Source organism: Dermacentor silvarum, chromosome 10 (assembly GCF_013339745.2).
Source record: "Dermacentor silvarum isolate Dsil-2018 chromosome 10, BIME_Dsil_1.4, whole genome shotgun sequence".
NCBI classification, from domain to species: Eukaryota; Metazoa; Arthropoda; class Arachnida; order Ixodida; family Ixodidae; genus Dermacentor; species Dermacentor silvarum.
Window position 1 is genome coordinate 94,362,162 of NC_051163.1, and position 15,890 is coordinate 94,378,051.

At 46.9% G+C, this 15,890-nt stretch overlaps 2 protein-coding genes across 6 annotated transcripts in view; both read right to left on the reverse strand.

The window, feature by feature from the left end:
• The window catches only part of LOC119466292 (cuticle collagen 2-like), a 1,179,781-nt gene that overhangs the window by 1,062,917 nt on the left and 100,974 nt on the right, over positions 1-15,890 (reverse strand). The gene's annotated exons all lie outside the window — the stretch shown is intronic.
• Positions 1-15,890, reverse strand: part of LOC119466298 (uncharacterized PE-PGRS family protein PE_PGRS20-like) — a 289,395-nt gene that overhangs the window by 10,952 nt on the left and 262,553 nt on the right. The window contains exon 1 of one of the 3 annotated variants that reach the window (XM_037726781.2): positions 1,229-1,568. The exons of the other annotated variants lie outside the window; for them this stretch is intronic. Within the exon in view, the coding sequence (XP_037582709.1) occupies positions 1,229-1,301 (73 nt within the window). The 5' untranslated portion in view covers positions 1,302-1,568. Of the gene's footprint in view, positions 1-1,228; positions 1,569-15,890 lie in introns of those variants that run through there. 3 annotated transcript variants of the gene reach the window in all.

Sequence of the window (15,890 nt, forward strand, 5' to 3'; positions counted from 1 at the left end):
ACGAAATATGTTAATAGTCATCGCTAGGTGGCGTATTCTACCGCCCAATTTAAAGAGTTCAGCCACATCCATCCATCCGTCCATCCAGATGCCTCCGCTGTAAATTGGCTGCTGCCAGAGCAAGCGAGTGCGCTTGGTTGGCTTGGATCTGTTCGGTTCTTTATGATCCACGCTTGTTTCTGTTCGCATTCACGCTGTGCAGTTGTGCCACCTTGTGGTGACAATATTTTAACACATTTCCAAGCCGTCAGGAGCAATGGCAAGTCGCATGAAACGACAGACGCACTGTTTGGCGCCGAGCTGCACAACAGGCTCTGTTTCTGCTAGAATAGCAGAAAAAAAAGAACATTCCATTTTGCGGTGCCTGATGACGATGGTGCACTTAAAGCATGGCAGCGGGACAGAACCAAGGCATTGTTGCTTGCCGTCGCTTGGAGATACTGAGATTATTTTTTGTATTCCGCCTAATTACATAATTAGTCATAATTAATAAATCATCTTCCAAATATTATAATTAAATGAAAACTGTCAATGAGGAAATTGTAGAGCAACATGAAAAACTCCCGGTACAGCTTTCTGTTGCTCAACGCGTGCTGCATAAAAGCGTTTTTCCGAGCGTGAAGGAAGTCCGCGAATGCACGCAAGGTACCTCGAGCGGAAGATCATGCGGCAATTTTGAGTGTATTTGTAGGCTTCTTTCACGCTCGGAAAAACGCTTTTATGTAGCACGTGTTGAGCAACAGAAAGTTGTATCGGGAATTTTTCATCGGTCGCGCCACTCAATTGTTCTAGTACAATCTAACTCCGCCGCCTTCGGTGCTCTCACTTCCCCCTTCCAGCCACCATAGCCGAGATATCACGTCAGCACGATTGCATGTGTAGCAGCCGGCGCACAAGGTCAAAGCTCTGATGGCCGCCGCGTTGGCGATTGTTCGCACTCCGGACGACAATAGCGCTCCTCGTGGCACTGTTAATTTCAACAGATTTCGTGCGCTCCTCTACACCTACATTTTGAAAGCCGCCGAAACGTAAAAAAAAATACGCAGTGAGGCTGCGCCAGCTAGAGAGGAGCGGCTTTTCCGCGCTGGCTAACGCTGCGCCGAAGCAGACGTACATACGTAGCTGTCTGCGAAAAGAGGCGTTGTTTGCTTCGCGCTGTGAGACGGGTCTCGGAGGCTCGCTAAAAATACGCAGCCGAAACAGGACGGTCCAAAAAATAAACACTCACTGAAGAGACAGCAGAGGACGATCACCGTCGCCACCAAAGCCGGAAGCCCGCAGAAGCTGCCGTCGCGTGCCATGTCAGGAATCCTCTCGGTCGAGCAACCAAATGCTCAATGCAGGGAGAAAATAAAATAACACCTCTGGCGGGGCGTGGCAGGTAGGAACGGCGATGTCGTACAGCGAATCCAAAATCCCACACCAAGCAAAGCAAGAATCTTCACGTTCCTCTGTTGTAGTAGTAATACGTCACGCCGTAGTCACGGTAAGCTTGTCACAGACTCGACACAAACGCGCACGGCACACCGTCGGGACGGCGACTGACTGAGAATTCACCGAGCACGGGGTATTACGCCGGAATTGTGGGGGTAGTAGCGTCAACCACCACGTGACTTCCCGCCGACACGGCACGGGCGAAAATACAACGCGAACGTGCTTCTAACACGTTCGAACGACGTCACGCTTCTTGTTCGTCACCGATGGAAAACGACGACGGCGCACCACCTCACGGCCAACGTGCAAAACGCACTACGCTCAGTTGGCACGACAGCAAGCAGTGCGGGACGCAATCCTCGGCAGACAAACCACCACTACTGCACGACGCGTTGTCCATGTATACCCATACAAAAATACTTCCTTACTTCGATTCTTTACCAACTTTCTATCAACTTTAGTAACATCCTATGTACTTTTACGTTCTATTAACACATGTTACAAGAAAGTTGGTAGGATCTGCTTTAACTTTCTTTTGTAGGAAGTTTGTTCAAAGAAAGTTATAAAGCAGTTGTTGGCTCTGTTTTTATTTTCCTTTGAAGAAAGCTCGTTTAAAGTAACATTAAAAAAAGTTATTAGGCTCCGTTCTTTTTTCGCTTGAAGCAAGTTCGTTAGAAGAAAGTTCAAAGAAAGTTTAAAGAAAGTTGGTAGGGCTCTGTCTTTACTTTTGTGTAAAGAAAATAGTTACAATTATATTTGTTTCATTAATTTGCCCATTTAACACTGCAATAAATAAACATAACATGCAATATCGGTAATACAGTAATCATTACGAATAACCTGAGTGTCATACTGATAATTGCTTATTGCAGTTTAGGAGAAAGTGAGCAGACAGAATAATTTTTGCTATGACGCGTGCATATATAATCAGCAGTAGCTAAGGTAAAATATATTTGCCTGCCCCGGTGAAATTGTATATTACGTTTTTGCTACATAAAAAAAACAGATTGTCACACATTGGTACTTGCACCCGGGACTTATGCGTGAGGCAGAGATGCTACCACTGCTCCACGTATTACATTAGCTTTTGCAGGACCAATGCATTGACGAGACTTTCTGACACGTCGTAAGGCCATTTATTTGTCTTCACGACGCTTACATTCTTTTCGGAATTCGGCTGCTTCAGAAACCTTTCCTTTACTATTTTATGGAAACTATACACAAAACTTAGCTTTCTCGCAAATGCAGTACCTGCGGTCACTGTTACAAGAGCCTTTCTTTTCAACACTGCGGGTGATCACTGTGTTGATATATTGGCGGAATTCGTATGGCAGCACGGATTCCGTAAATGCTTGCTTGGGCGCACAAGTGAATAATTTATGATTGTCAGTTGGCTGAGTAGTCAGTTGTGTACCTGGCATGGCCGTATCTGTTTGTTTACGCGTGCTTGCAAGCAGTACGCCTGTTGCACTTCAGCCGAAGCTTCCGCTGCTGTAGCATGCCAGCCATCACCACGTTTTGTCGCCTTTATTCCTGACGCTAAGAGTAAATATGGCCTTACCAATTGAAGATGACGGCACATATTCTCGAAAGCACTACACTTGGCACCATAATTAACGTGTATATGGACGGTGATCACGAATATGTGCACGGTAACTGTCACATTAGCCCATAGGCCGTCCGCCATTTCAAGTAGACGGAGCCGTGCGGGTGGCGGGTGGATTTGCTCATGCTTCAGCTACGACTTCCCCTAAGTGACAAACGCAAATCTCGAAGGCCATGCTTCTGAAGCGATGCGAATCGGGGAGGCAAGTTCCCCTTCATTAACCGCGGTGTGGCGCTGCTGCAGTGTTTTGTTGCCAATAAATTCAATCCAATCCAAGTTGCTGTAGTTTATGATGAGCACATCAGTATTGGATTTCTCGGCTCTTTCTGCGCATGCGTGAGGAGCAGTGGGTGCGAGAGAGAAATGTGGGGACTTTCAGTCCCTGAAGTTTCTCTTCGCCTATAGGTACTGCGGGGACGAAAGTTGTTAGCGCCGTTCCTCCCTAGCCGAGCTGGCAGCACAGAATCGACAGAATGCGTGGCCGGCAAGGCGATGAAGCCTTGTCCGAGGTGAGTTTGTTGCTATTTTGTTGCGACGGTAGCATATTAAATTTTTATAGTCGCAGGAGGATAGGTTTGGAAGTTAAGTGTCATCTCGGATGACTTTAGTGGCAAAGCATTACATCGTGCCGATGCATTGTTCATTGGTGTCGCTGAGCAAGGTCAACATGCCGCACACTTCAGGAGATTCGCGGGAACGGAAACAGTTTATGAATTCAACTGTTTGTATGTGAAAGTAAGAAAACTCAACGTCGCTATGTACTTTAATTGTCATAGACCATTGTGAAAACTGTACAGAAACACTCATCAGCCACGTGGTAAAGATTCGTAGCTATTCTGAGGAGCTTGTATATAATTAAGGGACGCGTATTGTACCCAATTCCCGGGCCGTTACGATCATTGTATCCGACCCGGCGTGTTAGGTGGGCGAAACAAGTGCTCATATCACCACAACCACGTCCGAAATATCTCTGAAGGCCTGCCAGCCCATTCATGAGGCGTCTCTGTGTTTCTAGTACTGTGACAGGAGAGGTGACAGCGAGCGCCGCGAGTCTCACACCATATCCCGCGACAATGGCCCCTTTACATTCGGTATGCTTCACCGCAGTACATTGCGTGTGCTTGACCGCATAGCACCCATGCTCTGCGGCGAAGCTGATACTAGAGAACCGGGCATTATGCAGCGTTCGAGCCTAGCTTCTTGTCAGTGACTGCAGATGGAAAACACATACACATTCAAGATCTTTTCGTCGATCTTTATACCTCTTTATTGAAGGAAAAAGATAACGTACGCCTGTGTCCGTGAGTTAAAAGATGGATAAAGACTCTGGGCACTTACTTGCAGTGTGTGAAAAATAGAGAACTTTAACCCTTTCGGCCCTGGCGTCCTATAAAAAGGACACGAAGAGACACGCAGGTGTCCATGCTCCTGCAGTCCAGTGGTGACCCTGTGGAGCTGGATCCGGCCTCATGGAAACACAGCTGGCTCATAAGTTACAAAGTAGGAGCTGAAGAGAACAGTCTATTGCTTATATTACACCCGATTGTATAGTGCGTAACTTGTGGTTAGCCAGTGACAAAGGCATTGCACTAAAGATTGAGAGTATGTCTTAGCATGCAGCGCTTAAGTGGCGAATAGGAGAGCACAATGTGAGAACAATGTTTTGAGATGAGGTAGGACAGCCTTCCTCTGTGTAGTGAAATCTTGCTTATTATTTGTGTAGCGTCAGTGAACTCACTTTCTTAAGTATAACGTGTACTCCAGCTCACAACTTCTGTCGATGCAGGTGGTTCTCTGCTGGAAACAACCTTTCATTTACGAAATCAAGTTGCCATTTTGTAGTTTTACAATTTTTCCTCTGGTGTTTTAGTCTCTTGTGAATCTAGAAGATCTGACTGAATGCATGGGTATCAGAGTTTGTACTCCAGATTTAATGCTACATTTCACCTCGAGGTAGCCAACTAACTTCCAAAACCACAGGATACTACACGTGGTTCAGTGCAGGTAGGCACTGCGAATTCATTTATGTTGATGAGACACCTAATGTTTCCTTCTGCTCGCTCTTGCTACTATTGAATTCTCCAGCAGCTACTGCACTTGTTTCTGTGCACGTGTATACCCATGCAATGGCGAGTGCCAGAACAATTCATGTGCTGCTCACAGTTGGCACAAACACTTGTGCATCACAGACTAGTGTGAGCAAAAGAAGCACATCATGACAACTGTTTCCTTTGATGCCATATAGCGCTGTGCTTGGCAGGCATGAGATATTTCTACTGTGTAAATGCACTTAGCTAAAGCAGTGAAGTTGGCATCCGAGTCCCTGGTTTTAGTCCCCCCTGACATCCAAGTCAGTCCTCCCCTTGTGCACCAATAAATGTGCAAGCGCAGTCTCTCTGTCTGCTATACCAAGTGTAACATGCTGGGTTACATCACATTTTTTAATATTCTTCATTACTGTGGAAGTGAATTTCTTTACATTCTAGAATAATCCTTGACCTTTACTTTGACATTGTAGGTCACTGTATATAGCAAAAGCTCTCGAGCCGAAAAAATTTTTATTGCACAAATGTTGATGTACTTATGCAGTGTACTTGATTTTTACAATGCTCAACCCCATTGGTGGCATGCTTGCACTATAACATGCACAAACTGAACAGCATATACAAACAAAGAAAAGGAAATGGCTAGCCCCATTACAGTGATGTCGTGTCTCACGCTATTTGAAAACTTGGCAGTTTATGTATCGGGCATCCCATCTCATCATATCGCCCTTATAGTGGCAGCGATGACGTTATGCAGGGTGTCCCACGTAACTTAAGCCAAGGTTTAAAAAATGAAAGGCACGTCAGAAGCGAATTGAAGCAAATGCATACTACTCAATAGGGCCATTTTTTGTTTTCCTCATAACTCACTCATAAGTTACGTTTATTACTGAACTTTTTAATATTGGCTAAGGACCCCCAAGTATGGTTCACAGATTTGTAGAGCACCTTCAGAAACCACCGATGGTGTTGTCTCCTGTGCGATACATCTCACGTAGTCCTTTTGTCAGCGTTGCAAAGAAAGCACGCGAAATATAAAAAAAGCAACGTGAAGGAGCGCTTGAGCAGTGGTATCGTGCTGCTCTCAAGCATGCGTTCGGTGAACGAGGACGGCTGCATCGCGACAGGTGACGGGGAAGCAGTAAGGCGTTGTGATGGGTGTAGGCCGCCGGGCTGGTGGCTCCGTCGGATGACTGCGCAAAAGCATGCTGCTGGCCGACTGAAGCCGAGGAGATAAAATTTCCAGACTGCTAAAGAAGGAAATACCTTTTATTTACTTTTGAACTTGGAATGCGTGAGAGGGGGCAACGACGTGGAGGATGTGGAAGTAGGGGCGTGCAGAGTGGGGGGGGGGGGGGGAGGGGGCATTAGCAGTAGGTTTTTTTTTCCTTTCCGTGGTCAGTACTTGCGAAATCGTCCCATGATTAGAATGCGTGTTCAAACAGATCGCCATCAGCTGCAATGCAACTCTGGCATCTATTTAGCACATTTTCCGTGCCGTTCATTATCATGCTTTCGGGAATGAAGTTGCAAACTTGTCTTATTTTCTTTTCTATTAAGTTGGCTGATGATCTGGCTGGTCTCTGGTATACTTGATTCTTGACGTAGCCCCAAAGAAAAATCCAGGGGGGTTAAATCCGGTAACCTTGCTGGCCTGGAAATGGGCCCACGTGGCTTTATCCACTGCTGCGTGAAAACTTCATCGAGCCAATTGCAAGCTTTGCGACTGCCATGCGCAGGAGCTCCATCATGCTGATACCATGCAGATATCCTTGATCCTAGCCAATGGAACTTCGCAGAGAAAATCCTGAAGTGGCCCATTGAGGATATTGTTGACGTATCGTTCTCCGGCAAGTGTGTAGCCAAAAATTCAGGCCCAATGTTAGTGCCACTGTAAATTCCACACCACACAATAAAGGACCACTGATATTGATGATGCGCCTGCAAAACCCAGTGAGGGTTCTCGTCCTGCCAATAGCGAGCGTTGTGGATGTTCACTTGGGCATTGCGCGAAAAGTTAGCTTCATTGGTCCACAGGATCTTGCTAACAAAACCTGGGTCCTCTTCTGTTTTGATTAAGATCCAGTTTGAAAAGTCTGTTCTACTCTGGAAGTCTCGGGGCTCTAGCATTTGGTGCAGCTGCACGTGGTAAGGATGAAGTTGTCTCTTCTTAAGTATTCTACACACCGAAGATTTCGACATACCAGCTTCAGCAGCCACACTGCAGACACTTTCCCGGAGGTGTGCAGAAAACTTGGACAGGATATTTGTCTCCGCTTCCGCTCCCAAAATTGCAGATTTGTGTCGTTTCGTGGCAAATGTCCCATTCTGTTTCAGCGTCTCATGTACACGCACAATTGTCATTGAGCTTGGACGGGTACCTGGATGCCCGCGTTGAAACAGCTTAACTGCCTGCCTTCTATGGCTGCTTGATGCACCAAGAGCCAGAACCATATCCGCTCTTTCTTCATTGGAATACGGCATGTCTGCTGCTCTGTGTATATTAAAGCCAAATTATGAAGCAGTCTAGAACACGAAGGGATATGGGCGCCTGAGGAGCACCTAATGAATGGCGGCGAGGTCTTTCTTTTTTTCCCGCCGGCGAATTCGAAGCAGCCGTCATCGCCTTCCATGGTCCTCTAGCGCTTCACCCTTTCCTTCCTTGAACAGAATGAAAAATCTATTTTCTTTTTAGCACTCTTGGACGCTTTAGCGCTATCTCCTCGGCAGCGCTTGGCCAGCACCATGCATTTGCGCCGTCCTCCAACGGGAGCCGCCGGCCACTACCATCACAATGCCTTGCGACTTCCCCGTTGCCAGTCGCGATGCAGCTGACCTTGTTCACCGAACGCACGCTTGAAAGCAGCACGATACCACTGTCAAGTGCTCCGTCATGTGTCTTTTTTTTTCACATTTCGCGGGCTTTCTTTGCAACCCTGAAAAAAGGACTACGTGAGATGATCGGATCGCACAGGAAACAACTCCATCGGTGGTTTCTGAAGGTGCTCTACAAATCTGCGAATCGTACTTGGGGTCCTGAGCCAATAATGAAAAAGTTGGGTAATTAAACTTAAATATATATAATGAGCGAGTTATGGGGAAAACAAAAAATGGCCTGAAAACAAAAAAGGCCAGTGCGAATCGTATGAGTTTGGTTCAATTCGCTTCCGACGCGCCTTTCATTTTTAAAATTGGCTCAAGTTACGTGGGACACCCTGTATATGTATACAGCAAGAGCAGTTTTATTGGACTGTGGTGCTTTATATGCACCTATCTTAAAGCACAAAGATGTCTTTGCATATCGCCTGTGTTGATATGAAGCACTGCAGCTGGTGAGCAATGTGCACGCACATGGCGCTGGCTTCGTCCTTTGGGAAACCATCCTATTATTTCACAATGTAGTGATGGTGAAGGCCTTTAAACCAATGTCTGTACTTGAGTTTTAATTACCTTTCAACTACTGTTGCTAACAGAAATGGTGCCTTCTGGTAAGCAAGATGCCTGTGAATGTTGCAAGGCACAGTGTCAGGCAACCTTTCATAATCTTCAACATAAGACTGTAGAAAGCTGCTTTCTGGTTTGTATACATGAAATCAACAGCAAAGCAACCTAGACCGACTAAAGGCTGCCTGATCTGACAGTTCTACACAGTCTGTGCTGCTAAGAGCAGGCAAGTCGCATTGGTCATGGGACCTATAGCAATGGCATGCAGATTCATGTAGTTATTACCTTAGTATAATGTGTGTGTACATAACCATTCTTTAAAAAATATGTTTCGTCACTTTTCATTAACTTTACCTTGTCAGGACATGCATAACCACTTAAAGTGCTTGGTCTTCAAATAAAAGAAGTGAGCACTTTTTGCATAGTAACTTGTATTCACATGAAACATGTAGTGGTATTGACCTGTAGAAGAGTAAACAATAGCGAAATTATTTAAGCAGAATGTTCGAACTGACAAATTGGACTGTGCAACAAAGTAGCATAGGGTATTTCCAAAGACTTTCTTGATAGCCTAGTTCCGACAAAGTATTCTAGAACAAACTGATTGGAAAAGGAAAGGAGACAGACACAGCACTGACGTGTGACTAATTATTTTATTTTGTGTGTGGCAAAGTATATGCACGGAAAGGATGGGGTTCAAGTACACGAACAAGAACACAATGTCTGTTGAATGTGGGGTAGGAGTGAAATGTCTAAACCAAGGCAGCAAGCTAACCTTAAAATGATTAACAGAACAGGAATGCTAGGGGGGCTGTTGTATCCTTAAGTGCAACAACCACTCGAATGTTGGAGTGTCATTTCAACGTCCCATTAATTTCCACTGTTGTCATTCTAAACGGGCAAATGCATCTCCAGTCATTTACCAGAAGACGCGAATTTTCTACAAAAGTAAAACCTACTAATGCTAGTTCTTTCTAGGTCACTGAAGCAAAATAGCATTTGGTTCTTTCAGAATTGAAGTAACCTTCCAATCACTCCCATCATGAAATAGTTCAGTTGTCCACCTTGAGCAAGACAGTTATTAGCTGGTATAATGTCAGGATTTGTCTATCGTTTACCGCTGATGACCTGCTGATCCTGGTGATAATTTAGCTAGAATGCTGTTGCAACCACTCACAAAGCGTGAACAGGAAACTAATTATTGCATTGTTCCAGGCATCAGTTCCGCAAAAGGCCACGTGTGGACTTCTGGGCAGTGCCATTAGATGGCGTATTCAGAAAGAAGCGTGGGAGGAGCCTGGTTGCCGCATGCCGCGTTTCTTAGCGTTCGCACGCACCTTTGCCATTGTCACGGTGTAGATCTTTTTACCGTACTAGGTTCTTTAACGTGGTCAAAACAGACCGATTTAGGAAATGAAATATGACGCGTATGTTCTCTGTCGCACACTCACAAACAATGCTATATATCAATTCGATGACATATAACTGCTCACAAACGTAAATATGGAACACCTTTAAGTATGGAGTCTCTAAACAGTCTGCAAACTACTGAATCAAAAGATGAATGTTCACACATCCCCTTCTGGTTCGGTGTGAGGCGTCGGGACGAGGTCACGGCTGGAATGTTGCAGACGAGAGGGCTGAGGTACCTCTGCTGGAGTCGAGAGGCGAGAAGATATGGCACGACGGCACAGGAACATGAACCTGGAGGGAAGGCCGCAAGCGCAGAAGTTGTGGTCGGTGCTCCGGTGGACGGCCGGCAGATGAACACCAGCTGCAGACGTTGAGCCGTAGGCTGACGAACACCAGACACAGGCGGGAGCCCGGACCCACGGGCTGACGGGCTGCTTATTTCGCCGTGGCTGCCTTCTTCGCCCACTTTCCTCTCTCACAATGGCGCCTCTCCAGAATTCCACGCTCACGCCACGAGGTTCTCTGGAGATTCTTCTTTTTCTTTCGCCTTTTCTGGATGTCAATGCACGGTCATGCTCGCGCCTTCATCGTCGTCTTCGCCTTCGTTGCAATGCAGCACGTGCACCCCATGACAGCCACACATTTCAGAGGTCCACGCACAGGCTTCCGGGCAGTGGCGCTACATGGCACCAAGTGTGCTTACAGAAGGGCGAAAGAGGAGTACCGCTGCAATACACGCCTGATACAAAGCTTGTTGCGACGGTGGCAATACGTTGTGTCGCTATGCTGATTCAATGCTAACACATTACCATCGACAGTCATCGTGAGATTGGTTCTGTAGCAATTTTTACACTCTCCGCTTTCATCCACGCCACCTCACACTTCTACAACAGAGTCAAGCTTTTTTGGAGAAACTCTTTATTCCATGCCTTCCCTAGCACACATGTGCCGATGTACATGGACAGATAACAACTGTAGCAGACAATCTGCAATCTTAGGCAAAAGTCTACCACTTGTTCAAGAAACATTTACATGTCTTGAATTTGTGTGACTATATTTACGTGATCCTGATAAAGAAATTTACAGAAGAATAAAATTGGGTTGGAGTGCATACGGCAGGCATTGGCAAATCCTGACTGGGAGCTTACCACTGTCGTTTAAAAGAAAAGTGTGCAATCATTGCATTCTACCGGTGCTAACATATGGGGCAGAAACTTGGAGGTTAACAAAGAAGCTCGAGAACAAGTTAAAGACCGCACTAAGAGCGATGGAACGAAAAATGTTGACCTAACATAGAGACAGCAAGAGAGCGGTGTGGATCAGAGAGGAAACGGGGATAGCCAACATTTTAGATGACATTAAGAGAACGAAATAGAGCATTTCTCTTTTTGTGAATTTTAAATCGGGCGAGGCGGGGGAAGTGCTCGCCATCGTGCGTCCGTCGAGCTTGCCTCCGCTCACCCTTGCCACTCGCTCAGCGATGTCACAAGTCAGATCCCGCTTGGTCGTCTGCTTCGATTGTCGTTCCAAGTGTGAAGATACGAAAGATAAGACAGATAAGCTTGATCAGGCGTGCAGCGAACGGAAGACGCAGGAAACCAGAGCCCCTATTCTGGACATTCCGCCATTTTCTTCGACGCGTGACGTAGGCGTAACGCTTACAAAATGGCGCTGATGGATCCGTTTTGCTTTCGTAACGTGACGCAAATTTGACGTTTCGCCTAAGAAACTGTAATGTAGGCATGGAACTTAGTGCTCTGGATAAAGGAAGACAGTTTTCCTCCCCAGTAAAAATAAAGCAGCTAGCTCAAAGCGTACGATTATTCCATAAAAATCGTTTCTCGCTTCCGTCGTCTGCACTGCGCACAAGCTGTCGTCTGTTTCATTCGCTAGGATGCGTGTCTTCGGGGAATGGAATGAGTCATTGTATATTGGCGCCCACGCGCTTGCTTTCTATACCTTGAGACAACATACGTGACCTGCCAGTGATGATCAGCGTACGCTCTAGGCCGCGTTATCGCTATCTCAGTGAAACGCAAGTGACTCAGCCCGACTCGTCTGGCTGAGAAGCGGCCGAATATCATCGATAGCGTTACGCGCGCCACAGGTATCCGCTTGCGCGACGCAAGCGTCGGCACTACCATCTCTTGTGCGCTTCACTGTCACTCGCACCGCGAGAGGATGAAGTCCATACATAAAAAAGTACCGCCACCTACTCTTTCCTCCGTCGTCTCCTCTCCTAAAGCGCTTGTTTTTTCTTTACTTTTTGCTTGCGAAAGCAAGTCGACGTTGGCGCACTCAGAAAGTCCACGTTGAAGCTTTCAGGACGGGCGCGCGCCGCCGCCGCCGCCGGTAACTGCGGCTGCGCAGAGGACATTCAACATGGCTCTGAGGTGGAAAAAAACAAAATATAAAGAAGTGAAAGCGCGCGCTATCATCATCCAATCGGAGATACAGGGGAGAGCGAAGCGGCATTGATCAAAGGATGGCGGTACTTTTCTTATATAGGGACTTTACGAGAGGAAACTTCAAGGCGCCGCCTTACGTACATTTCTTTTTATGAATTAAAAAAGTCACCGTTGTCATACCTTTCATGACGTGAACAGCCATTAATTTGATTACGATACAAACGCAGTAGGGAAAAGTGCAAAAAGTCGCAGACAGTTTGCTACTTTCAACCAATATTATTTCAAATAAACGTAATTTTAATAAAAATGATAGTTCAAAACACAAATGCCAACACCACCCGAGAGCGATGCAAATTCTAAGAGTACGCGTTGTAAACAAAAGATTTTCATGGCCCCAAATGACACGGAAAATGCGGCGATACGCATGCCTCTCAACTGACATTGCATATGACCGCTCATTACCATATATCGCGCGGCTCGTCGCACAACAAATTATGGCGGAAAATCTCTGCAATGGCGGCCCAGCGCAACGTCACGCCACATCAAATTGACGTTTACGAAACAGCCCTTCCTGTGACGCTCCTTCAAGGGATATTCCTTCAGCCATTCAGCAAGCTGACATGCCGGCTATCTTGGAACACCACCACATATTCACTAAATTGCCGATTCATTGCACGGGCTTCTGCACGCTACCCTCCACTTTATTTTTAAAGCGCCAAAGTTGCAATATAGGTGCCAAGGCCCACAAAAAAGTATTAGTCGATAAAATTTGCAGCTCCACGTCACGTTTCGTCATTCTGATGAAAACGCAAAATTCCAATTTGCAAAAGTTCCGTTTCCCGGCACAAATGTCAAAACACGTGAACTGTGGACAGCCAATGGGACAGCCAAGATGGCGGATAATGCTGGCCGTGCAGCCGCGATGCGTGTCGAGAATAGAGCCTCAGGTCGACCAAGCATTCGACGAAGACGGCTAAATCGGGGTATCACATGTGTTGCGCGGCTATGTGGTATTGGAAGACCGGGAATTCCAGTTCTGCGCAGTTTTTCAGGTTTCCTAATGACCACGGGTAAGCACAAGTATATTTCAGTCTATTTTCCGAGGAGGTATTCATTTTGAATGAGTAAACCAGTTTTGTGCAAGCCTGAGTGGACTGACATAACAACAGTGTCGCTCGACTCATTCGTCATGACGGCAGCCCATCTGCTGCCGGTGAAATACTTGTAATGAAGTGCTTGAGTGCGTGCTTTTGGGCTATACATTTTGTTCACTATTCGTCGACATGCACAGCCAAGGTTGAAAAAAAAAAAGAAACGAAAGAAAGACGCAGCCGTGGTGGTTAATAATTTGCGCATTGGTTTGGATCTTCTGGAATCTATTTTCACTCATGCACAAATTTCCGTTGTGAATGAAAATTGCTTCTGTAGATTGTCACTTTCGCACTGCGTGGAGGTCAGTCTTTTTCCAGTACCGAATGTGTGAATAAAAACAAAAGCGCTCAACTTTTACTTGTTGAGTTTTGGCTGACCGAGAAATCGGCTACTTTTAGTTGATCCACTTCACAACACACAAACAAAATTAACGATTGTAATTGGTGGAGGTGCCGGGGTCTCCTGTAGTCCTGGAATTGCGCAGCCGGATCCTCCCTGCCATCATGACCTCCGCAAGCGCCACGACCTTAGCACCACCTGCTCCCCAGTCCTCCGTATGCCTCGGCACACTCCGTCAGCGGGGCCCTCCCATCTTTAGCGGTGCTGATGTCAACGACGTTGATGACTGGCTATCATCATACGAACGCGTAAGTCTTAACAAATGGGATGACACCACGAAATTGACCACCGTCCCTTTTTACCTCACCGGATATGCCCACTTGTGGTTTCGCAACCACGAAAGCGAAGTCCCAAGCTGGACTGTGTTCAAGACAAAGTTCAGCGAGGTCTTCGGCCACCCTGCTGTTCAAAAGCTTCGTGCCGAAAGCGTCTGCAGTCGCGCTCTCAGCAGCTTGGTGAGATCTTTACGAGCTACATCGAAGATGTCATCGATCTCTGCAAACGCGTCGATGCATCCATGACTGAGGGCATATATGCCAATCAAGCATATACTGAAGGTCATCGATGAGGACGCGTTTCAGATGCTGATTTCAAAGAGCCCCTCTACTATTGCCCAAGTTATTGAACTCTGCCAAAGCTATGAAGAGCTCCGCCATCAGCGCCTCCTCACCCACCGTCCTCTTCCCCATCAGGAATCGTTGTCCTGCTTGACCTGTCCTTTTGACGATTACAACCTCCTCTCGCAGATCAAGGCCTTCGTCCGGGAAGCAGTTGCTCGCCAGCTCTCCCTTATCTCCAACCCGCCGGAGTCCAGTTCGTCCCTTAGTCCGACCCTACGACACCTTATGGAAGAACAAGTGTCGGACGTCCTTCCTCTGGAGCGGGCGCCTCAACTGACTTACGCCGACGCCGTCGCACGACCACGCCCACCGACGTTCCGGGCTCCGCCTCCGATGCCTAGCCCTGTTTTTACCCCGCACCTCCACCAATTATGACAAGGAAGTCTAGCACGGCTGTGGACGACACGAAGGACGCCGACAGGAAGACAACAGCGTAGGTTTTGCAAGGCGCACCAGAAACAGCGTCGATCCCGAGCCCCACTTCAGTAACGCTGGCGATCCAGCTGCGGAGCTCTACACGACGCACTTTTTCCTTACACGATTGATGGTGCCAGGAAGTTATTTTCTTTATGCTACCCCCCACTATATCTGCGGACTAGTTGAAGTGTAGCCCTAAACGCAACCGCAAGTTAGGACTTTCAAAGCGACTACTTTCACGAAATGACGAAATTTAATATATTAACAGCGAATATTGGTAATTAACAACGGTTCGCTATATAAACATTCATTATAATTGCTTGGTACTGGTGCAAACGAGCAATGTCCTAGGGGTTTAGAAAATGAATAGCAGCTTGCAAGATAAATCTGGTAGGAAGAAAGCGCTTCCTAATAGACGACACACTTCAGCGGGTTGTGCTTCGCGATTTGGTCAATATCGCCGCACGGCCAGCGGAGTTGCAAGAGAGCACGAACACAGTCCGCTTGCATGCGATGTGGGAAAGGAGGGCTTCAGCGGCAACCCTCCTCCTCCCGGCAGCGCGCCCTCTCCCTCTACCTTCTGACCTCATTATTGACGTCATGGAGGCATTGTTTTGATTGTGAAATATTTTCAGTAGATATCCGGCAAACGCCAGTTGTGGAAGCAGCGCTGCCGCCGCGTATCGACTAAAACCCCTATATATAAAAAGTAGCGCCATTCTTAGACCTTGCCGCCACCGCGCTCACCTCGGCGTTTCCTTCTCGCCGCCTCGTGTCGCCCCAGCTTCCTCCGCTCCCCCATTGGCCAATCCGTGTCACGTGGAAGCATGGGTTGCGCTTTTGTGTATTTTTTTTTCTTTCCAGCGCGCTCCGACCGCCATTCTCGGGCCTGTGCGACAAAAGTGTTGTACGCAAAAACGGATCAACGTCTTCGGTACAAGAACTTCGTTGT